Below are 18,034 nucleotides of genomic sequence, written 5' to 3'. Positions count from 1 at the left end.
GAAATAGTCCGATATCTACAATCTTTATAACGGATGTTGTGTTGATGGAAATATTGAATGGCATTGGATATTAATTTCCCTTTTTATGAGCTTCATGAATATTGAAAATGTTGAGCCTTTGTGGGGTAGGTACCAGGAGGAGTAAACCGATATATTCCATGTTCACAAAATATCTTTTGTTAGTGGAAATAATGGGATGTGTGAAATATAAAGAGAACGCGATGCTTATTTCGGATTCTATAAACGTTTTGGTAAAAGTTTTGAATAAAACTTTGACACTTTGTGGGGGAGAAACCAGAAGGAATGGTCCGATCTCTACCGTTTTTATAACATATTCTGTGTTGATATATTCAGATGTGCCAAGTCTAAATGGAATCGGATGTTAATTTCGCGTTTTATGAGCTTAATATATATTCAAAATATCAACCTTTTGTGGGGGAGGTACCAGGGTACTTTGGGTTGATAAAAATATTGGGATGTTTGTAATTTGAAGACAAACAGACTCTTACATCACATTTTATAAGAGTTGTAATTATTCAAAATGTTGACCCTTTGTGGGTACTCGATGGATATTGTCTATTTTCGCACCTAACGTAGCACTGGTGCAAATATTAGAATTTGCAAATTATATAAAATCAGATAATTTCGATCTTTTGTGGGGGAGGAGTGGACCGATATTATCCATCTCGAAACTCGATCTAAGTTTGACAAAAATATTATGATGTACCAAGTTTGGACCAAATCGGATATTCCTTTCGAGAGTTATCGTACGCACCAGCCAGACGGACGCATATCGCTATATCGACTCCAAATTTCCTGAAACGGATTTTGTCCAAAGAGACCTAGGGTCTAAAACCGTTACTTCGACTAGGTACATTTTGTCCCTATCAAATGCTATATACCCCCTCTAGCCATATGGCTGAGGATATAAAAATCCCACGGACCTAGAATGCATCTCAACAAATATTTATCAACTTGCTTCATTTCGTTGGGAAGTAGATAGGCAGACATGACTTAATCAACTTCAGTGGTACCCAATTTAGAACCTGAATAAATTCTGGGTATGATATAGTTTACTGCTTTGAAAAACCTTGCAAATTTAGTTCTTCAAACCTATGTATAAAAGAGTAGTGAAATAACAAAATACTGACTGATCGAGAATCAACACCCAGACGAAACGGCACCAAAGAAGTTTTGGAAATTCGAACTTTACGGCTACGAAAAATTCAGAAATGCAACTAAACTTCTAAAATGGTGGCAGGTGGTGGTAGGTTTGCGTTAAAGATGTGATTTTGGAAATGTGCCCTACAAGTGCACGAGAAATACTAATAAGTAAAACAGCTCTAAATTCGGCCGGGCCGAACTTTAAATACCCTCCACCATTTGGAACGAATTAGGCAATTTTCAAAAAAAAAAAAAAAAAAAAAAAAAATTAATAAATAAATAAATAAAAATAAAATCCATTAAAAATTCTGTTAACATCTTATAAATACCGAATATCGGAAGGTGCCGATATATGGGGTATATACGATATTGTGGACCTATATAAACAATTCTATTTTAATGGGGTAAAGTACTTACAATTGAACATTTTTGTTGTTTTTTTACAATTCCATTGAACATTTTTGTTAAAATCATAAAAATACCGACTATCGTAGGGTACCATAATATGGGGGATATACGATATCGTGGATCTATGTAAACAAAAATCTTCTAGGGGATAATGTACTCTCGCGGAACTCCTTGTGCGAATTTTCAGAAAATGTCATTAAAAATGTGGCCAAAATCAACAAAATACCGAATATCGGGGGTACCGTTATATGGTGGCTATACGATATCGTAGACCCATATAGATAATTCTCTTCCAGGGAACCGTTATAAGGAGGCTATACGATATCGTAGACCCATATAGATAATTCTCTTCCAGGGGATAAAGTTATCGCAAGTAAATCCTTGGGTGGATTTTCAGACAATTCCTGCAGTCAAAAGACAGATCTTTGCAAAATTTTAGCTTCCTATCTTTATTTGTTTTGCCTGAATCGTTATTACAACAGACGGACAGAATTTTGCGCTGATCAAGAATATATATACTTTGTTGAGTCTAAAATTATTATTTCGATGAGTTAAAAACGGAGTGACAAACTTAATATACCCTCCATTTATGGTGGAGTGTATAAAAAGTACTATATGTTTGGTATTGGGTGAAAAGATGGTAAGGGTATTTGGTTTTTGTGCATTTGTTTGAAACATGGAGAAGGAAGCGAGATAGAACCAAAGTTTCTTTTGAGAATCTTCATAGAATCACTTTCTTTTTGTGAACAAAATGCATTTATTATTGAATGAAATATATAGTTTCGACATGACTTATATCGGTCCAAATAACATGGATCTTGGCAATTCCGACTGAATTCATTCTAGAAACAAGTATTTTTAGCTTGGTGAAGATTGACCTTTGCCAAATTTTATCAAAATCGGTTCAGATTTGCATATAGCTCCTATATATACATTAATCCGATTTTAGGTTTATTGTGCACAAAATGGCTAATATTAGCTCAAATGAAGTGAATTGTGGCACTTCCGACCGAATTCAGCCTAGAAGCATGTACTTCCAATTTGGTGGAAATCGGTTCAGATAAAGCTAGAGCTACTATATGTTTTTTTCCGATTTGATGGTACAGTCCCTTACATGCGTAAAATACACTCAATTTGATACATGACATTAGATACAGCTCGAAAATAATTCTGCCAAATCTTATCGAGATCCGTTCAAAATTTATATATATATACGTTCGATATACATCTTCATCCGATTTTACGGTTATTGTTCACCATATATGTAATTTGGTGAAACTCGGCCCGGTATATTTGTTGCTGCAATAAATATTTTTATACCCTCTACTTTGGAAAGGAGGATATATTAACTTTGTCATTCCGTTTGTAACATCCCTAAATATTCATCATAGACCCCATAAAGTATATATACTCATAATCAACATTAAATTCTAAGTCGATTTAACGATGGCGGTCTATCCGTCTGTCTGTTGAAATCACGATACAGGCCACATTATTTGACGTAGAGCATCAAAATTTAGCAGAATTATTTGTATTGTGTCTTGGATGGTTGGTATTGAAAAGAAGATATAACGGTCCACGTTTTGGTATAGTCCCCATATAACGGTACGTCGCAATATTCGGTATTTTTATGATTTTTGCCACATTTTTTTACAGATTTGTCTAAAAATTGGTATTTGTGTGTCCTACTGGGTTCTAGCTCCGTTGCCGAAACATTGTATGTATAAGTTCACGTTTTTGTATAGCCCCATATAGCGGTACCTCCCGATATTCGACGTTTTGATAATTTTTGCCACATTTTCCCACGAATATGTCTAAAAATTTGTATTTGTGGGTCATAATGGGTTATAACGTTTTTAAAGTTTCGGCCCGGCCGAACTTAACTTGTTTAATATAATTTAGTAATGGAGTAAAACAGTAATGGAATTTGGTATTAGAGGTACAAAAGCCTCCGTCAAATTTATTTACAATCGAAAATTGTCGGTTCCGCCCGACTTTTGACCTTTCCTTACTAGCCATGTATACAATTGGTTTCCAAATTCTAAGTTCAAAACTTTTGATCATCCCTAAGCATTTTGACAAATGTATACGTGCTTTGAAGCGTACCTTATGTTGGACATGCTGCCTCAATAATGCAGCCCATTGTAGTAGGTATCTATGTCATTACGGTTCATTACAAATGCAACATGCTATAATGACAACAACAATATCAACAACAAAAACTACGAATAAAAAAATCATTTTAACCGAAAATCAAAAGCATATGTTTATTGAATCAAAACGAACACGAACATTTGCTATCTCTCGAAATAGGGATAATAAAATAACTCCAACAACACCACTCACCCACCCACTCATGGTGTTCTCCTTCGTAAACAGAAGAACACAACAAAAGAGAACAATAAAAACGAGAGAGTGGACAAACTATCTGTGGGAGAACAAACTTTCATGTTGGACACCACATTTTATTGTCCTTTAATGGAGATTGCGCCAGTTTCGAACATTAACTAATGGTCGCAACAAATCTCCCCCGCCCACACAAGCACATACTCACTTTAACTAGGAGACAGTCAATTGTCATTTAGTTGGAAAAAAATTCTTCGAATTCTAAACTTGTGGTCAGTTGCAGTTTGTGAGCGCCACTCTCAGAACACATTAACGTGTCCATCCGGTCGACTGTCCACTTGGTTGATTTTCGAACTAAAACGGATATGAAATGTAGAACTTTTTTCAAAGTAAATGACACAGCCTTATGTACCTTCAATGCCTACGGTACACAAATTGACTGTACGCTAAATAGAAACAAAAACAAAAAAAACGTGAAATAATATTAAAATACAACAACAACAACACCACGAAATATTCAAATTGGCACCAGTACAAAGCGAAATAGTTGAACGTGCGGCTGAAACGGAAGGAAATTCGCTATAAAAACGTGTGATTTTTAAGCAACGTTCACATTTGAAACGCCCCATGTCAAACAAGTGGTCAAAATGGCCGTGAGTTAGAGACCGACCGGTGCATAGTGAGTGTGTATGGGTGATAAAGGATTATTGTGAATGTATTGGTGTGTGAAAGAAAATATATTATATTGCAGTTCATATTGTAGTTGGTGTATGAGAAATTCCAAGAAATTTGTGAAATAGCAATTTATTTGAAAGTATTTATTTGACAATATGTGTGGAATGTAAAAATATCGTCAAATTAAATATGGAGATTTTTTTATGAAAATGTTTTCAATTGTTATTAAATTGGCTGCTAGCCTAATTACAGTTTAAAATTATTGGTAAGAAATGTTTTATTTCCACTAAACCAAATTCATTTATTTTTCTAGAAATTTTGGAAAGTGTTTTGTATTGACTAATAGTGTATTGGGGTTTCTGTGGATGTGAAATCAGTTTACCAACAATTATCTCACAGAGTTTAGTTTTGCTCGTTTTTACTCGCGAGTGTGAAACATACCTATGAGCGAGTAAGAGTACAAAAAGTTTACTGTCCACTCTTCTATTTTATGTGGGAGCGCTAGAGAGTTATTCCCGTCTGAAAAATCAAATTGGGGATCAAAACGCACCAAATGGAGTAGAGATTACTCTACGAGTAAAATCGAAAGGAACCATATATTTTGTTTGCCGATTTAGGTGTTCAAGTGTGTGTTAAGTCGGAAGCATGTGTTGATATTGGGAGTATAAAACCTAAGAAGAATAATTGTGTTGTGACAAAACTAAAAGAGTGCTCGGCAAGACTGGAATTTGCGAATGAGTTTCACTCTTTATTCGAATTTGAGCGAGTATTTTGGAGGTCTGGTCAAAAGTTGTACATCAACATCAAAATTTCAGCGGATTTTTATTATTATACCCTCCACCATGGCATGGCGGGCATATTAAGTTTGTCATTCCGTTTGTAACACCTCGAAATATACATTTTAAATCCCACAAAGTGAATATAAAGTTCTATGCGATGACCGTCCGTCTGTTATTGTTGTTATAGCAGCTCATACTGCTGTGTTCGACTCTTCTCAATCTGGTTCTGTCTCTAAGTCCAGTCTCCAAAGGGATACAACCTGTGAGAGTTGGGTCCACAACGAGACTGGAGTTAGGTAAGTAGGTTTGGCTTGACAGCGAAATAGGTGCCACCTGTACAACAAGCTGGGCAGTTGTTCTGCACATCGCTGTCGATAGGGGCCCAAAAGAAATTCAGACAGCTGCACCTGAGCCAAAACTACTCGGATTTGTCGGGGCAGCTCTCGCTCTTTCATGACTTCTGAGACCGCTTTAAGTGAATACTATTTAGTTCCGTTTGATAGGTCTGTTGATCTAGAGTCTCTCTCTTACACCCCTGTACCTCTGTATCTACATCATGAAGATCTCTCCTTACATGCCTGGGCGAAGGTTGCCTATACATACAAGCAGGCATTGCATTGACAGCATTTTATTATGCTGTTGCATCGGTAGCACCTTCGCCTCCTCCTCAGGTCTCATGAGGAGGACCCTGTTGCGGTTCTAAGGGAAGCATTCTGGCAGGACTGAATATTTTTCCACTACATAGCGCATAGCACGTTGTCGGACCACCCCGGAGCCGCATAGCTTACCACAGACCGGCCTATCGCGTTGTAAGAGGTCAACAAGATTTCCTTATCAGCTCCCCAAGTGCTGCCGGCCAGAGACTTAAGAACCTTGTTTCTACTGTGCCATGCGCGGACGAAAGGCTATCGAATGTGATCCCTAAGACCTTGGGGTAGTTGGTGGTTAAACGTGTGGCGGTCGCTATAGTGGTGGATATCTTCATATTCATCGTAGTGAAAAGGCGGTTAGATCAACTAAGTAAGCGTTTAACCGATCGCATACATCATCTATGATTGGTCCTGACGCCTCGAGCGTACAATCATCTGCGTGAGTTATTATCTCTATGCCGTCTGGAGGGCGTGTCAGAAAGCTAAACGGAGATATCACCTCACCTTGGGGAACTCCCTGTTTCACTCTACGGATGATCGACTTCTTGTTTCCAAAATTCCATGTACGATTGGTGGTCGCCAATGTAATGTAGTATACTATCCAACGTTTCATACTTGGTCGATACGTTCAATTCCCTCGAACAGTGTAGCTTGATTGACTGTATCAAAAAAGTGCCACCATAACTGTTCTTTCACACAGCCTGTTCTTTCTTCTGTTGAGTCTCTGCTGACATGTGTGGAAATGGCGTGTAAAGCTGCTGTTGTGCTATGCAATTTCCGAAATCCGTGTTGATGATAGACTACTGGGCAAAACTCGCTAATGCTGGGAAGGAGTAAAGCTTCAAGCGTATTTGCTACTGGTGACAAAATTGATATCAGCCTGTATGAATTACTTTTGCTGGCATCCTTGTCTGGCTTCAGTAGCGGAAATATCCTGTCCATTTTCCAGGCATGGTGAGATACTCAACTCCTGGATCATACAGTGGCTCCACCATCTCCACAGAGATTCCGTCAGGGCCAAGCGCTTTGGATGACTTTGCGCTTCTGATGACATGTGCAATGTGGTGGTACCCCCTCGGCTGTAAGAGATCGAACACGGCGTAGGATTATTCTCTTAGCTTTGTCACTCTTAGGATGCTGTATGAATTGCCGGTTGAAAATCAATGGTTTGTTGATGTCCGTCTGTGAAAATGACAGCATTGAAGTAGGAAAATTTCAAATTGAAACTTTACTCGAGTGTGTGTTTCGTCTGCTGGACTTTTGATACTGAAAATGGGCTATATAGGTTCATGTTTTGGTGTAGCCCCTATATTGATATTGTTCACAGTAAATGTTTCAAATTTCGTATTTTAAGTTCCTAATGGGTACTACAGTCTATGATAGAAAATTGCCTATGCATGCATTCGTATAGCTCCCACATATCGGCACCTCCCTATATTCAGTATTTTGACGATTTTAGTTACATTATTCACCGGACTTTTTTCTAGTTTCGTATTTTAAGTTCGTAATGGATACTACAGTCTATGACAGGAAAATGTCTATCTAGTTCCTGGTCTTTGTATAGTCCCCTTATATCGGTACCTTCCAATATTGCGTTTTCGATTATTTTAGCTACTTTATTCACTGGAATTTTTTTAAGTTTCTGAAAAAATTGAATTTTGTAATGGTCTATGACAGAGATTGCCTATTCAGGTCCACGCCTTCATGTAAACCCCAGTACAACGGCAACTTCCTATTCCAAATTCGTTCCATTTGTGGGAGGGTATTCAAAGTTCGGAAAGTCTGCAACTTAAGGAAAAGAATATTCCTAACTTCTCCAGAAGGGCATATAACGTATTTTTATGGATAAGAGTCCGCATACAAATATTTTAAACTTAGAAAGGATATAAGGGCATTATATTACGGTTACAATATACTAAGTTTCACAGTGTTATAATGTCTGATATCTTCTTCGAAAAAACCAACTTTTTTTTGGATTTTTATACCCAACACCATATGGAGGGTATATTAAGTTCGTCATTCCGTTTCATGTCAGACCCAACAAAGTATATATATTCTTGGTCAGCGTAAAATTCTAAGTCGATTTAGCCATGTCCGTCCGTCTGTCTGTCTGTCTGTCTGTCCGTCTGTCTGTTGTAATCATGCTATCTTTCGAACAAATTGAGATAGAAGGCTAAACGTACCTCCTGATATTCGGTATTTTGATGATTTTAGCGATATTATTCACCGGAATTTTTTCAAATTTTTTATATGAAGTTCGTAATGGATACTACAGCCTGTGAAATTGTCTGTGCAGGTCCACGTTTTCGTAAAGCCCCCATATAACAGTACCTCCCGATATTCGGTATTGTGACGATTTTAACGACATTATTCACCGGAATTGTACAGCCTAAGACAGAAAATCGGTCATGTAGGTCCACGTCTTCGTATAAGCCCCACATATTAGTACCTCACTACATTCGGTATTTTGATGAATTTAGGATGAATTTAGGTATAGTACTCACCTAAATTGTGGATGCTACAGCCTGTGACACAAAATTGTTTATGCAGGACCAGGTCTTCGTATAGCTATACACGGTATTTTGATGATTTTAGCAACATTATTCACCGTTTATTTCTAGTTTCGAATTTTAATATGGTAACGGCTTATGACAAACAATGCGTATGTAGGTTCACGTCGTAAAGACCTTAATATAACGGCTATATTTGCCATTTTTAAGATTTTAACAGATTTTATTTTTTGAAAATTTCTAAATTCGTTCAAAATGGTGAAGAATATTCAAAGTTCGGCCCGGTCGAACTTATTGCTTTTTAACTTGTTCTCGCCTCAAAAGATACTGCCAGATTCAGATATTATTTTCTATTATTTTTAGTGACTTTCTGTGCTCTACTTCCAAGACTATTAATAAATTTATCATTTATTCTTAAAATGATCGGTTAAAGCTGACATTTTCCTCTGGAATAGCCCACATAGAGCTTGGCAAACAATGTGTCATTGTGTATGCCATTGTATGTATGCATTTCGTTCTAATTTTTTTTTCAACATCGTTATTACCACAAATAATAATAATAATAGTAATAATTATAATCACCATCATTGTGAATTGTCCTGCAGGATAGTGACAAAATAAGCTTCAACAAATTTTGTGTAAAAACCCAAGTGAAAAATATGACTTATTTTCCGGCTGACGTTTTGTTTTTGTATTCCACAGAAAATGATAACAAAATATGAATGCATAAAACTCCGCCACAGGCTAAGATATGACAAATTAGTTTCAAACACGATGTCGAAATGAGGTGAACGCCAAAAGATAGACATCAATGCAACGTTAATAACAAAAAAAAAAAAAAAAAAGTGAAACACTTACACACACACAGACACCCACCCACGAGTGAGTATGAATGAAATGCTGTGTGGAAAATTTTATTGAAAACAATTTGTATACATTACTGTGTCTTGTAAAAAAAACAACAGTCATTTGTTAATCATCAACGAAGTCTTCGTGAATACGGTCGTCGTTCTCGTAGCTGTATTGTTAAATTCGCCATTACATTGCGTTTCGTTTCGTTTCGGCCATTCATTCTTCATCCATTCATTCGCCAGCTTAGTTTTCTTCCATTTCCATCGATGAGAATTGTAAAACGGATATCGCACCAACAAATACTGTCCGCCTTAATGAATTCCGTGTACCCGGATAAATAATTAACCAAGTTTTAGTTGTCAACAATTAAATATTGAAAAAATGCCTCCCAAACGCCGACGTCGTTTTCAAGGCTTATACTATCATTCGTCGCCGCCTAAAGGTAAGTGAAAATAAATGTCGTATATATATATATATATATGTACTTAAACACATTCTGTAGTAGTATTAGTGCATATGAATAGAGCATAGGGAGAATTCAATTGAAATCTTCAAATGTATTGTAAAGTTGTCGTTGTTAATTATTGTTATTATTAAAATAGGCTTATGACAGGTAACGAAAATTTAATATAAGGCTAAATAGAATTGGTAAACCAATCGAACATTGTCGAGGACGAATACTCAAGGTTTCGAGATTAAGGGTTAATAATGGAATTATTTTTTGACGTTTGAGATTAAAATGAGTGGCTATTAGAGAACGTTTTCCCCTTTGAGTGTCTTGGTATTTTGCTCTACTCCGTCTAGATTGATGGTATGTTGGGTTGAGTAGTTCAAAACCTACAGATGGCAAATTAGAGAATATAAGCAGAGAATATAAGGTGTGCATTGTTTACAAACATTCGATTTATTGGTCATTAAGTTAGCCATCAATATAAGACCTACGATTTTCATACCCTCCACCTTGGAAAGGAGGGTATATTAACTTTATCATTCCGTTTGTAACATCCCTAAATATTTGCCGCAGACCCCATAAAGTACATATATTTATAATCAGCATAAAATTCTAAGTCAATGTCCGCCTGTCTGTCCGTCTGTCTGTCTGTTAAAATCACGATACAGCCCACATTATTCGACATAGAGCGTCCAAATTCAGGAGAATAATTTGTATTGTGTCTAGGATGGTTGGTATTGAAAATGAGATATATCCGTCCACGTTTTGGTATAGTCCCCATATAACGGTACCTTCCGATATGCGGTATTTTTATGGTTTTTGTCACAGTTTTTCACGGATTTATCTAAAAATTGGTATTTGTTGATCATAATGGGTTCTGGCTGCGGTAGCGAAACATAGTATGTATAGGTCCACGTTTTGGTATAGCTCCCATATAACGGTACATCCCGATTTTCGATATTTTGATGATTTTTGCCACATATTTTTCACGGATTTGTCTAAAAATTGGTATTTTTGTGTTCTAATGGGTTCTACCTCCGTTGCCGAAATTTTGTATGTATAGGTTCACGGTTTTGTATAGCCCCATATATCGGTACCTCCCGATATTCCATATTTTGATGATTTTGCGACATTTTCCCACGAATGTGTCTAAAAATTGATATTTGTGGGGCCCGGCCGAACTTAATGTTTTTTTACTTGTTATATGCAGCACCATACATAGTATGGAGGTTATATCAAGTTCGTCATTCCGTCATTAATAACTTTAGACCTAACAAAGTATTTATATTCTTGATCAGCGTAAAGTTCTAAGACGATTTAGCCGTGTCCATCAGTCTGTTGTGATCACGCTTGATCCAAAACGAATGTATTTTGTGTGCAGGCAGCTCAAATTCGAAGATATCGTATGGCCCTCATATAACGGTACCCCCCAATATTCAGCGTTTTGATAATTTTAGGCACATTTTTCAATGGAATTGTGTGAAGTTCTGCATAAGGTGTTCTTTGTGGGTATTTTACTTCCTTGAAGATAGTTGTCTATATAGGTCCACGATATCATTAATAATTGTACCTCTCGATATTCGATATTTTGATGATTGTAGCTGAATATTTCGTTGAAATTGTCTGAAAATCCACAGAAGGATTTCCTTCTGAGTAATTTACCCCTAAAAGAGAAATTTCTATATATGCCCACGATATCGTATATCCTCCACGAATTATGTCCTTTGAACGGCCAATGAAACCGTCACACGCTGCCCGAATGTTACTCTGCGGTATTTTGGCCCATTCTCGGCGAAGGGCTTGCTTGAGGTGATCGACAATTTGGTATTTTTTATTGCCAACCTTGCTTTTGAAAATTCTCCAGACACAATAGTCCAACGGATTGTTATTCGGAGATTTTGGTGGCCATTGCGGGCTGGAAATGAAGCGAGGAGCCTCATTTTGTAACCATTCTTGGGTGGCGCGTGCTGAGTGCGATGGTCCTGTTGGAATGTCCAAGATCTGCGGACAAAATGTTTGCTTGCCCAAGGCTTTAATATACCCTCCAGAATATTTTCGCGATAATATTCGGTATTTATTCTGATGTCCATTAATACAAGCGGAGAGCGACCACGGGCTGTTATGGCGGCCCACACCATCACCATGGCCGGCGCTTGAGTTCTGGTGGCCAACCGAAGGTGCACATTTTCAGCTGATCTCTTTGGCAAGTAAACACGATAATTTTGTTTGTTTAGCATCTGCTGGACAACGAATGTTTCTTATCGGAGAAAAACAAATTCGGCAGTTCAGTTTTTTGAGTCTATTTTCTTTCTGTTGCGGTGTAAGTTCTTGCACTTTTTGGAATTTCAATGGCTTTACTCCGAGCTCATTTTTCAATATTTGCCGAATGCAATATTGCGATATGTGCAGCTCACGAGCCATTTTTGGGCCTCTGTGGCGCGGGTTTCGATCAACTCGCTTCTTTACTTTTCGAACCATTTCTGCTGATGTTTTCTTCCTGTTTACTTTCGTCCACTTTCTTGTCGTCGGGCTACGCTACCAGTATCACGGTAACGAGCTATAGTACGCGGCACAAAATATTTATTCACATTTAAATGCTGGAGTGTTCTAACGATAGCCACTTGTGGTTTTCCAGCCAAATATAAAGAAATCACACTATCACGCTTGAATTCCATTACGAATAACTTCGTTGCAACAGATCTTGTGTCGATGGAAATATTAAGGTGTTCTATGTCTGATTGGAGTTGGGTGTTAATTTCGCATTTTATGAGCTTCATGGATGTTCAAAATGTTGGCCCTTTGTGGGGGAAGTACTTGATGGAGTGGGCCGATATTGTCCATTTTTGCGCTTGACCTAACTCTGATGCAAATATTAGGATTTGCAAAGTTGAAGCAAAATCTGATCTTTCTTTCCAGTAAAATATTTTTTTTCTTTAAAATAGGTTGAGGAATTAAAAAACTTCAAAAATCACTTGGTAATTGTTAAAAAATCCACAACTATAGCCCAACTGGTCCCTGAAAAATATTTATTATATTCCTTAAAAAAGTATTTTGCCAAAAGTGACGATTGTAGCACTATTGGCCAATGGAGATAATTTCACCATCTTGTATTCTTTGAAAATATATTCTTTAAGAATCCGCCAATGTGGGTATCTTGGTCTAGGAAAAAATAAATGCTGACATCGAGGAATGCGAATTGATGTTACATGGAAGAAATTTTCGATATTGGCCTTGAAGAAAAATTCTTGAACATTGAACAACAAATTTTCCTAAAAATCGATGTTTATACCTATGTGGATCTTGAACATCATATACTTAACAATTCTTTTCCATTTGTGGAATGTATAAATTCTTCTAACTGAAATTGACCTTCAAAATACATTACCTAACCCAATAGCGTTTTCACTTAAAGTATAAGTCATCCCTCCCTCCCCATCTCTTTGTTTATATGCTTCATGACAGGTTGTGCACGTTTTTGCCAATGTTAATTAAGGGAAAAACATAATTTCATTTATTTAAGGGTTGCAGCCGACCGCGCACACTTTGATATATACATCACGAGTATAGATAACCACACATAATTCCATTGTAACGAAACACATCATTTAATTGCCAATTCAATCGACAAAGTGTTTTCAGATAAATTTTATGTCACCCAAACATGCAAGGATTGTGAAAGTCAATAAATTTACGCACGCTGAATGTTTCAGACATCGACATGATGGCAGGAAAATGTGCGTAGATTGCGTGTCTAGCTGTCAGAAGAAAAGTGGTCGGCCGTCAAGACGATTTGGTTGTTTGTTGTTTGACTTTTTGGCGCAATTAAGTTGTAGATTAGTGTTGGTTAGAAAGGTGTTTGTCTGCATATATTTATGGAAGGAATTTCCATACAGTACAGTAGTTTTCTAATAAGTGAAAACAATGAAATTTGAAATATATAACTGGAAAAATGTGTTGGTACGTGTAGAGTTCGAACAAACTAATTCGTTAAGTAGTTTCTGGGACTCCGGTCGTATGAGTGGTATGAAAATTATTAAATAACTCATACGTTTAGGAGCTGGTGTACTGAATTATGAACTAGATTGAAAAAAGTCTATGTATGTGTATAACCCCATTAATTTAACTAGACTAGACTTTAACTGGCGTAGTTTAACTGTAATACCTTAACTTCTCCAAGTAATTAAAATGTACTCCTTTGTATACCATACAACACTATGTATTTACGGGTATTATAAGGTTTATTGGACCAAAAATGATGTAATACCTCCAAATATTGGTCCCTAATATAGAGAAATATACATGAATCTAGCGGGTAAAATAACTCATAACTTTTATTTCAAAAAATCGAAAATTTCCACTAAACTGCGAATATTTTTTTAATCCCGGCCGAATCACAAATACATTAAAAGGTCACTTGTGATCATTACAGTGATGCTGATAGCCAAGATATGGGATGTATAGCAAAATAGGTAGAATACAAATTTAAAAGAAATATCAATATCTCATAAGTTCGGAATGGTATTTGACCAGAAAAGGTTAACATCTAAGAAAATCGCTTAAAAACATGCCAATAATCAAACATTGACTACTTTTGTTAAATTTTTTCAATTTTTGTCAAATTTTAATTTTCAGTTTTTTCTACAGCCTGCAATACTATGTGTTGAGGGTGTTATATACAAGTCACAATTCTCGACCGAACCTCACGAAATTTAGCATGGGGTAGGCTTGTGGTCAGAATTAAAGAATATTGTTTTTGAAGATGTACACTAGGGGTTGAAATAGACCAAAAAAAATTAAAATTTTAGTGATTTTGCAGTCACTCTATGAGACATAATTGAAACCAATCGACAGGGAATTTTGCATGAGAAAAGAGTTAAGGACGGGGAAGAGGTCTAGAACATCGGGGCAGAGCTCTATGACATCATTTAAAAAACCAGTAAAGAAAGTCTTAAAGTCGGGCGGGGCCGGCTTTATGATACCCTACACCACTTTAGTAGAGCCGCGCATAACAATTAAAAGTTTTTATGGGAGAATTCATTCATACACGCTATGATTATAATTGTAATTTATAGTTCAAAGGACTAAATATGCCGAAGCATTTGTATCTTTTAAATTGGGACTTGTATTGCCCATTTGGTGCACAATTAATTTGAAATCTATTAAAAATATATATGGGAGCTATATCCAAATCTGAAAAGATCTCGATAAAATTTGGAAAAGATATTTCTGAGCTGTATTTGATACATTTCTTTGAATATCGTTGTTACGGAGTGCATATTACGGCTGTGGGTAACAAATATGACAAATCGGAACTGCGATATTCAGAGAAATGTATCAAATACAGCTCAGAAATATCTTTTCCAAATTTTATTGAGATCGAACAGTATATCGAACAGTATATACGGTAGCTATAGCTATATCTGAACCGATCTTCACCAAATTTGACATACTAGCTTCTAGACCCAATTCGGCCGTAAGTGCCAAATTTCATCCAATTTGGGCAAATATTAGACGTTTGGTGCACAACCAAAGTAAATCGGAGCTATATCCAAATCTGAACCGATTTCGATAAAATTTAGCAAATGTATTTCTGAGCTGCATTTGATATATTTCCCCAAATATTGTTGTTACAGAGTGCATATTATGGCTGAAGAGGACAAAAATAACAAATCGGATGAACAATATATATGGGAGCTATAGCTATATCTGATTGTACGTGCAAAATTCCATACTATTCGGACTGCACAATATAAGGCAAATCGGACGAAGATATATATGGGAGCTATATCTAAATTTTGACGGATTATCTACAATTTCAATAGTGTTTGTCCTTGGGACGAATTTCAAAATTTCATCTGGATAGGGCAATAAATGCGAACTGTACTTTGTTTACAAAATTACATGGACAGACGCACATGCATAAAACGACTCAGAATGTGATTCTATGCAAATCATCAAAAGGAACTATGGGTCCATCTCGTTTCCTTTTGCCTGTTACAAACAAATGCACAAAGACATAATACCCTGACCACCTTGTGATGTAGGGTATAATGAGTTTTCCAAATGAATTTGGACATAAGGGAGCTTTCAACATATTAAAGTGTTGTAGGGTATCACATGGTAGGCCACGCACGACTGTAGCCTTTGATTACTAGTATACATTTAACTTAAAAATGTGGGGGTATGACAATATTGTAGTTAAAAACAAAAGGATGGTTAATCGAATATATTAAACTCCCAAGTTAGTTACCGAAGAGATCTTTTCTTCTTTTTTTTAAATATTATTGAAAAACCCTTTAAATAGCATCAAGATATTCTGCAAATTGTTTTGTCACTGAATTCCACTATAGGTTTTAGAAAACGTCAAAAGGCAGAATTTTACCTAAACATACAGTTATGCCAATGTATTTCGATCAAACTATCTCGCTTCTTCTTTAGTAGAGTAGTATGAAATTTATGATATCACTCATAAGTTTAGGAACTGTTGTAATGAATTATAAACTGGATTGATACAACTCTACCTAAACGCCAGAAATTTCTATATACAATACAGGGTGAGATGAAAAAACTGCAACCAATTTCAGACTGCTGCCATTTTTAAGTCACTCGTTCGACAGCTGTTAAAATTATTCCAGTGACAGCTCATTATATTTTTTTACAAGCGTACAAAAGCATTTTGGTGAGAATTTTCCAGAAAAAAAGTTATTCATAATGGAATTCAATTCAATTCCAAAAAGTGCAAGAACTTACACCGCAGCAGAAAGAAAATAGACTCAAAAGAGCTAGAGAGTTTCTTCGGTTGGCCGAAAGTGGTGAACCGCCGAATTTGGTTTTCTACGATGAGAAAACATTCGTTGTCCAGCAATTTGTAGACAAACAAAATAATTGGGTTTACTTGCCGAAAAGGTCAGCTGAAAATGTGCACCTTCGGTTGGCCAACAGAACTAAAGCGCCGGCCATGGTGTTGGTGTGGGCCGCCATAACAGCCGAAATGTTCAACTTTGCTAGTTTTGAGAAAAAAAAAAAAAACAAGTTAACAAATTAAATAAATAAAATAAAATAAATAAATAAAATCCTTAAAAAACTCTTTTAAATTTATAAAAATATCGAATATAGCCGTTATATTTGGGTCTATACGACGTGTATGTATTGTTTGTCATAAGCCATTACCATATTCAAATTCGAAACTTGAAATAAATTGTGAATAATATAGTTAAAATCATCAAAATACCGTTATATCGGAGCTGTGCGAAGACCTGGACCAGCATAAACAATTTTCTGTCACAGGCTGTAGCATCCATTACGAACTTCAAATACCTAATTTGAAACAATTCCGGTGAATAATGTCGCTAAAATGATCAAAATACCGAATATCGGGAGGTACGGTTATATGGGGGCTATACGAAGACGTGGACCTGCATGGCCCAATTTTAATAGCAAAATTTTTGCAGACATAATACACATTTGAGTAAAATTTTTTAACGTACTTCATTTCGTTCGGAAGCTAGAGTAATTTCCCAGACGGATAGACGGACAAATGGACGGACATCGCTAAGTCGACATAGAATTTTAAGTTGATCAAGAATATATACACTTTGTGGGGTCTAAAATGTTAATGTGTTACAAACGGAATGACAAACTTAATATACCCTCCATACTATGGTGGAGGGTATAAAAAATAAGAAATACACTTATATGGTGGAAATACATTTTAAGAAATAAACGTTTACATATCTATTAATCCATGGCTATTTTAATACTGAAAATTTTGTTAAAATCTTTATTTATGGGCCTTTTTGTTGTCCTGGAATGCATTTTTAAAAATGGCAGTCCCACAAAAAATCTTATTTTTTCTTAAGCAAAACTGTTTTTAGAAAAAATTGCGAATGCGATGAAGATTCTTAACATCAGATTTTGTAGAATTTAAATTCCCCTTAATTCAATCCTTTTGAAGCTGTCGAAAAGAGTATAATGTTGTCTTAGTTGTAATTTCAGAGCTCTCTTTGGATCTCATCGAAGTAATATGAACAAATTTCTATTTATGCGGAATCGATAGTACTAGTACTATTTTCGTACATATATGCTATTTATACAACAGAAAAAAAACATGCGACACAAACATAATGGTGTATATAATATATATGTGTGTACAGATAATTAGTGGTGAACAATAAATTTCAAAAACTGGCGCCATGGGAC

At 36.1% G+C, this 18,034-nt stretch overlaps 1 protein-coding gene across 15 annotated transcripts in view; it reads left to right on the top strand.

Annotated features, from left to right (window-relative positions):
- The window catches only part of LOC101893623 (glutamic acid-rich protein), a 106,036-nt gene that overhangs the window by 19,547 nt on the left and 68,455 nt on the right, over positions 1 to 18,034 (top strand). For 10 of the 15 annotated variants that reach the window (XR_009341804.1, XM_059119969.1, XM_059119968.1 and 7 more), the window contains exon 2: positions 9,235 to 9,826. Coding sequence is in view for 14 of the 15 variants with exons in the window: in XM_059119969.1 (XP_058975952.1) it covers positions 9,766 to 9,826 (61 nt within the window). In the remaining variant the exon portion in view is untranslated. Of the gene's footprint in view, positions 1 to 4,576; positions 4,859 to 9,234; positions 9,827 to 18,034 lie in introns of those variants that run through there. The other 5 variants (XM_059119965.1, XM_059119967.1, XM_059119966.1 and 2 more) reach the window with 3 other exon arrangements.

This window comes from Musca domestica, unplaced genomic scaffold (assembly GCF_030504385.1).
Source record: "Musca domestica strain aabys unplaced genomic scaffold, Musca_domestica.polishedcontigs.V.1.1 16, whole genome shotgun sequence".
Classification (NCBI taxonomy): domain Eukaryota; kingdom Metazoa; phylum Arthropoda; class Insecta; order Diptera; family Muscidae; genus Musca; species Musca domestica.
Note: the sequence above shows the minus strand (reverse complement) of the source record. Positions and strands in the feature narration are given on the sequence as shown.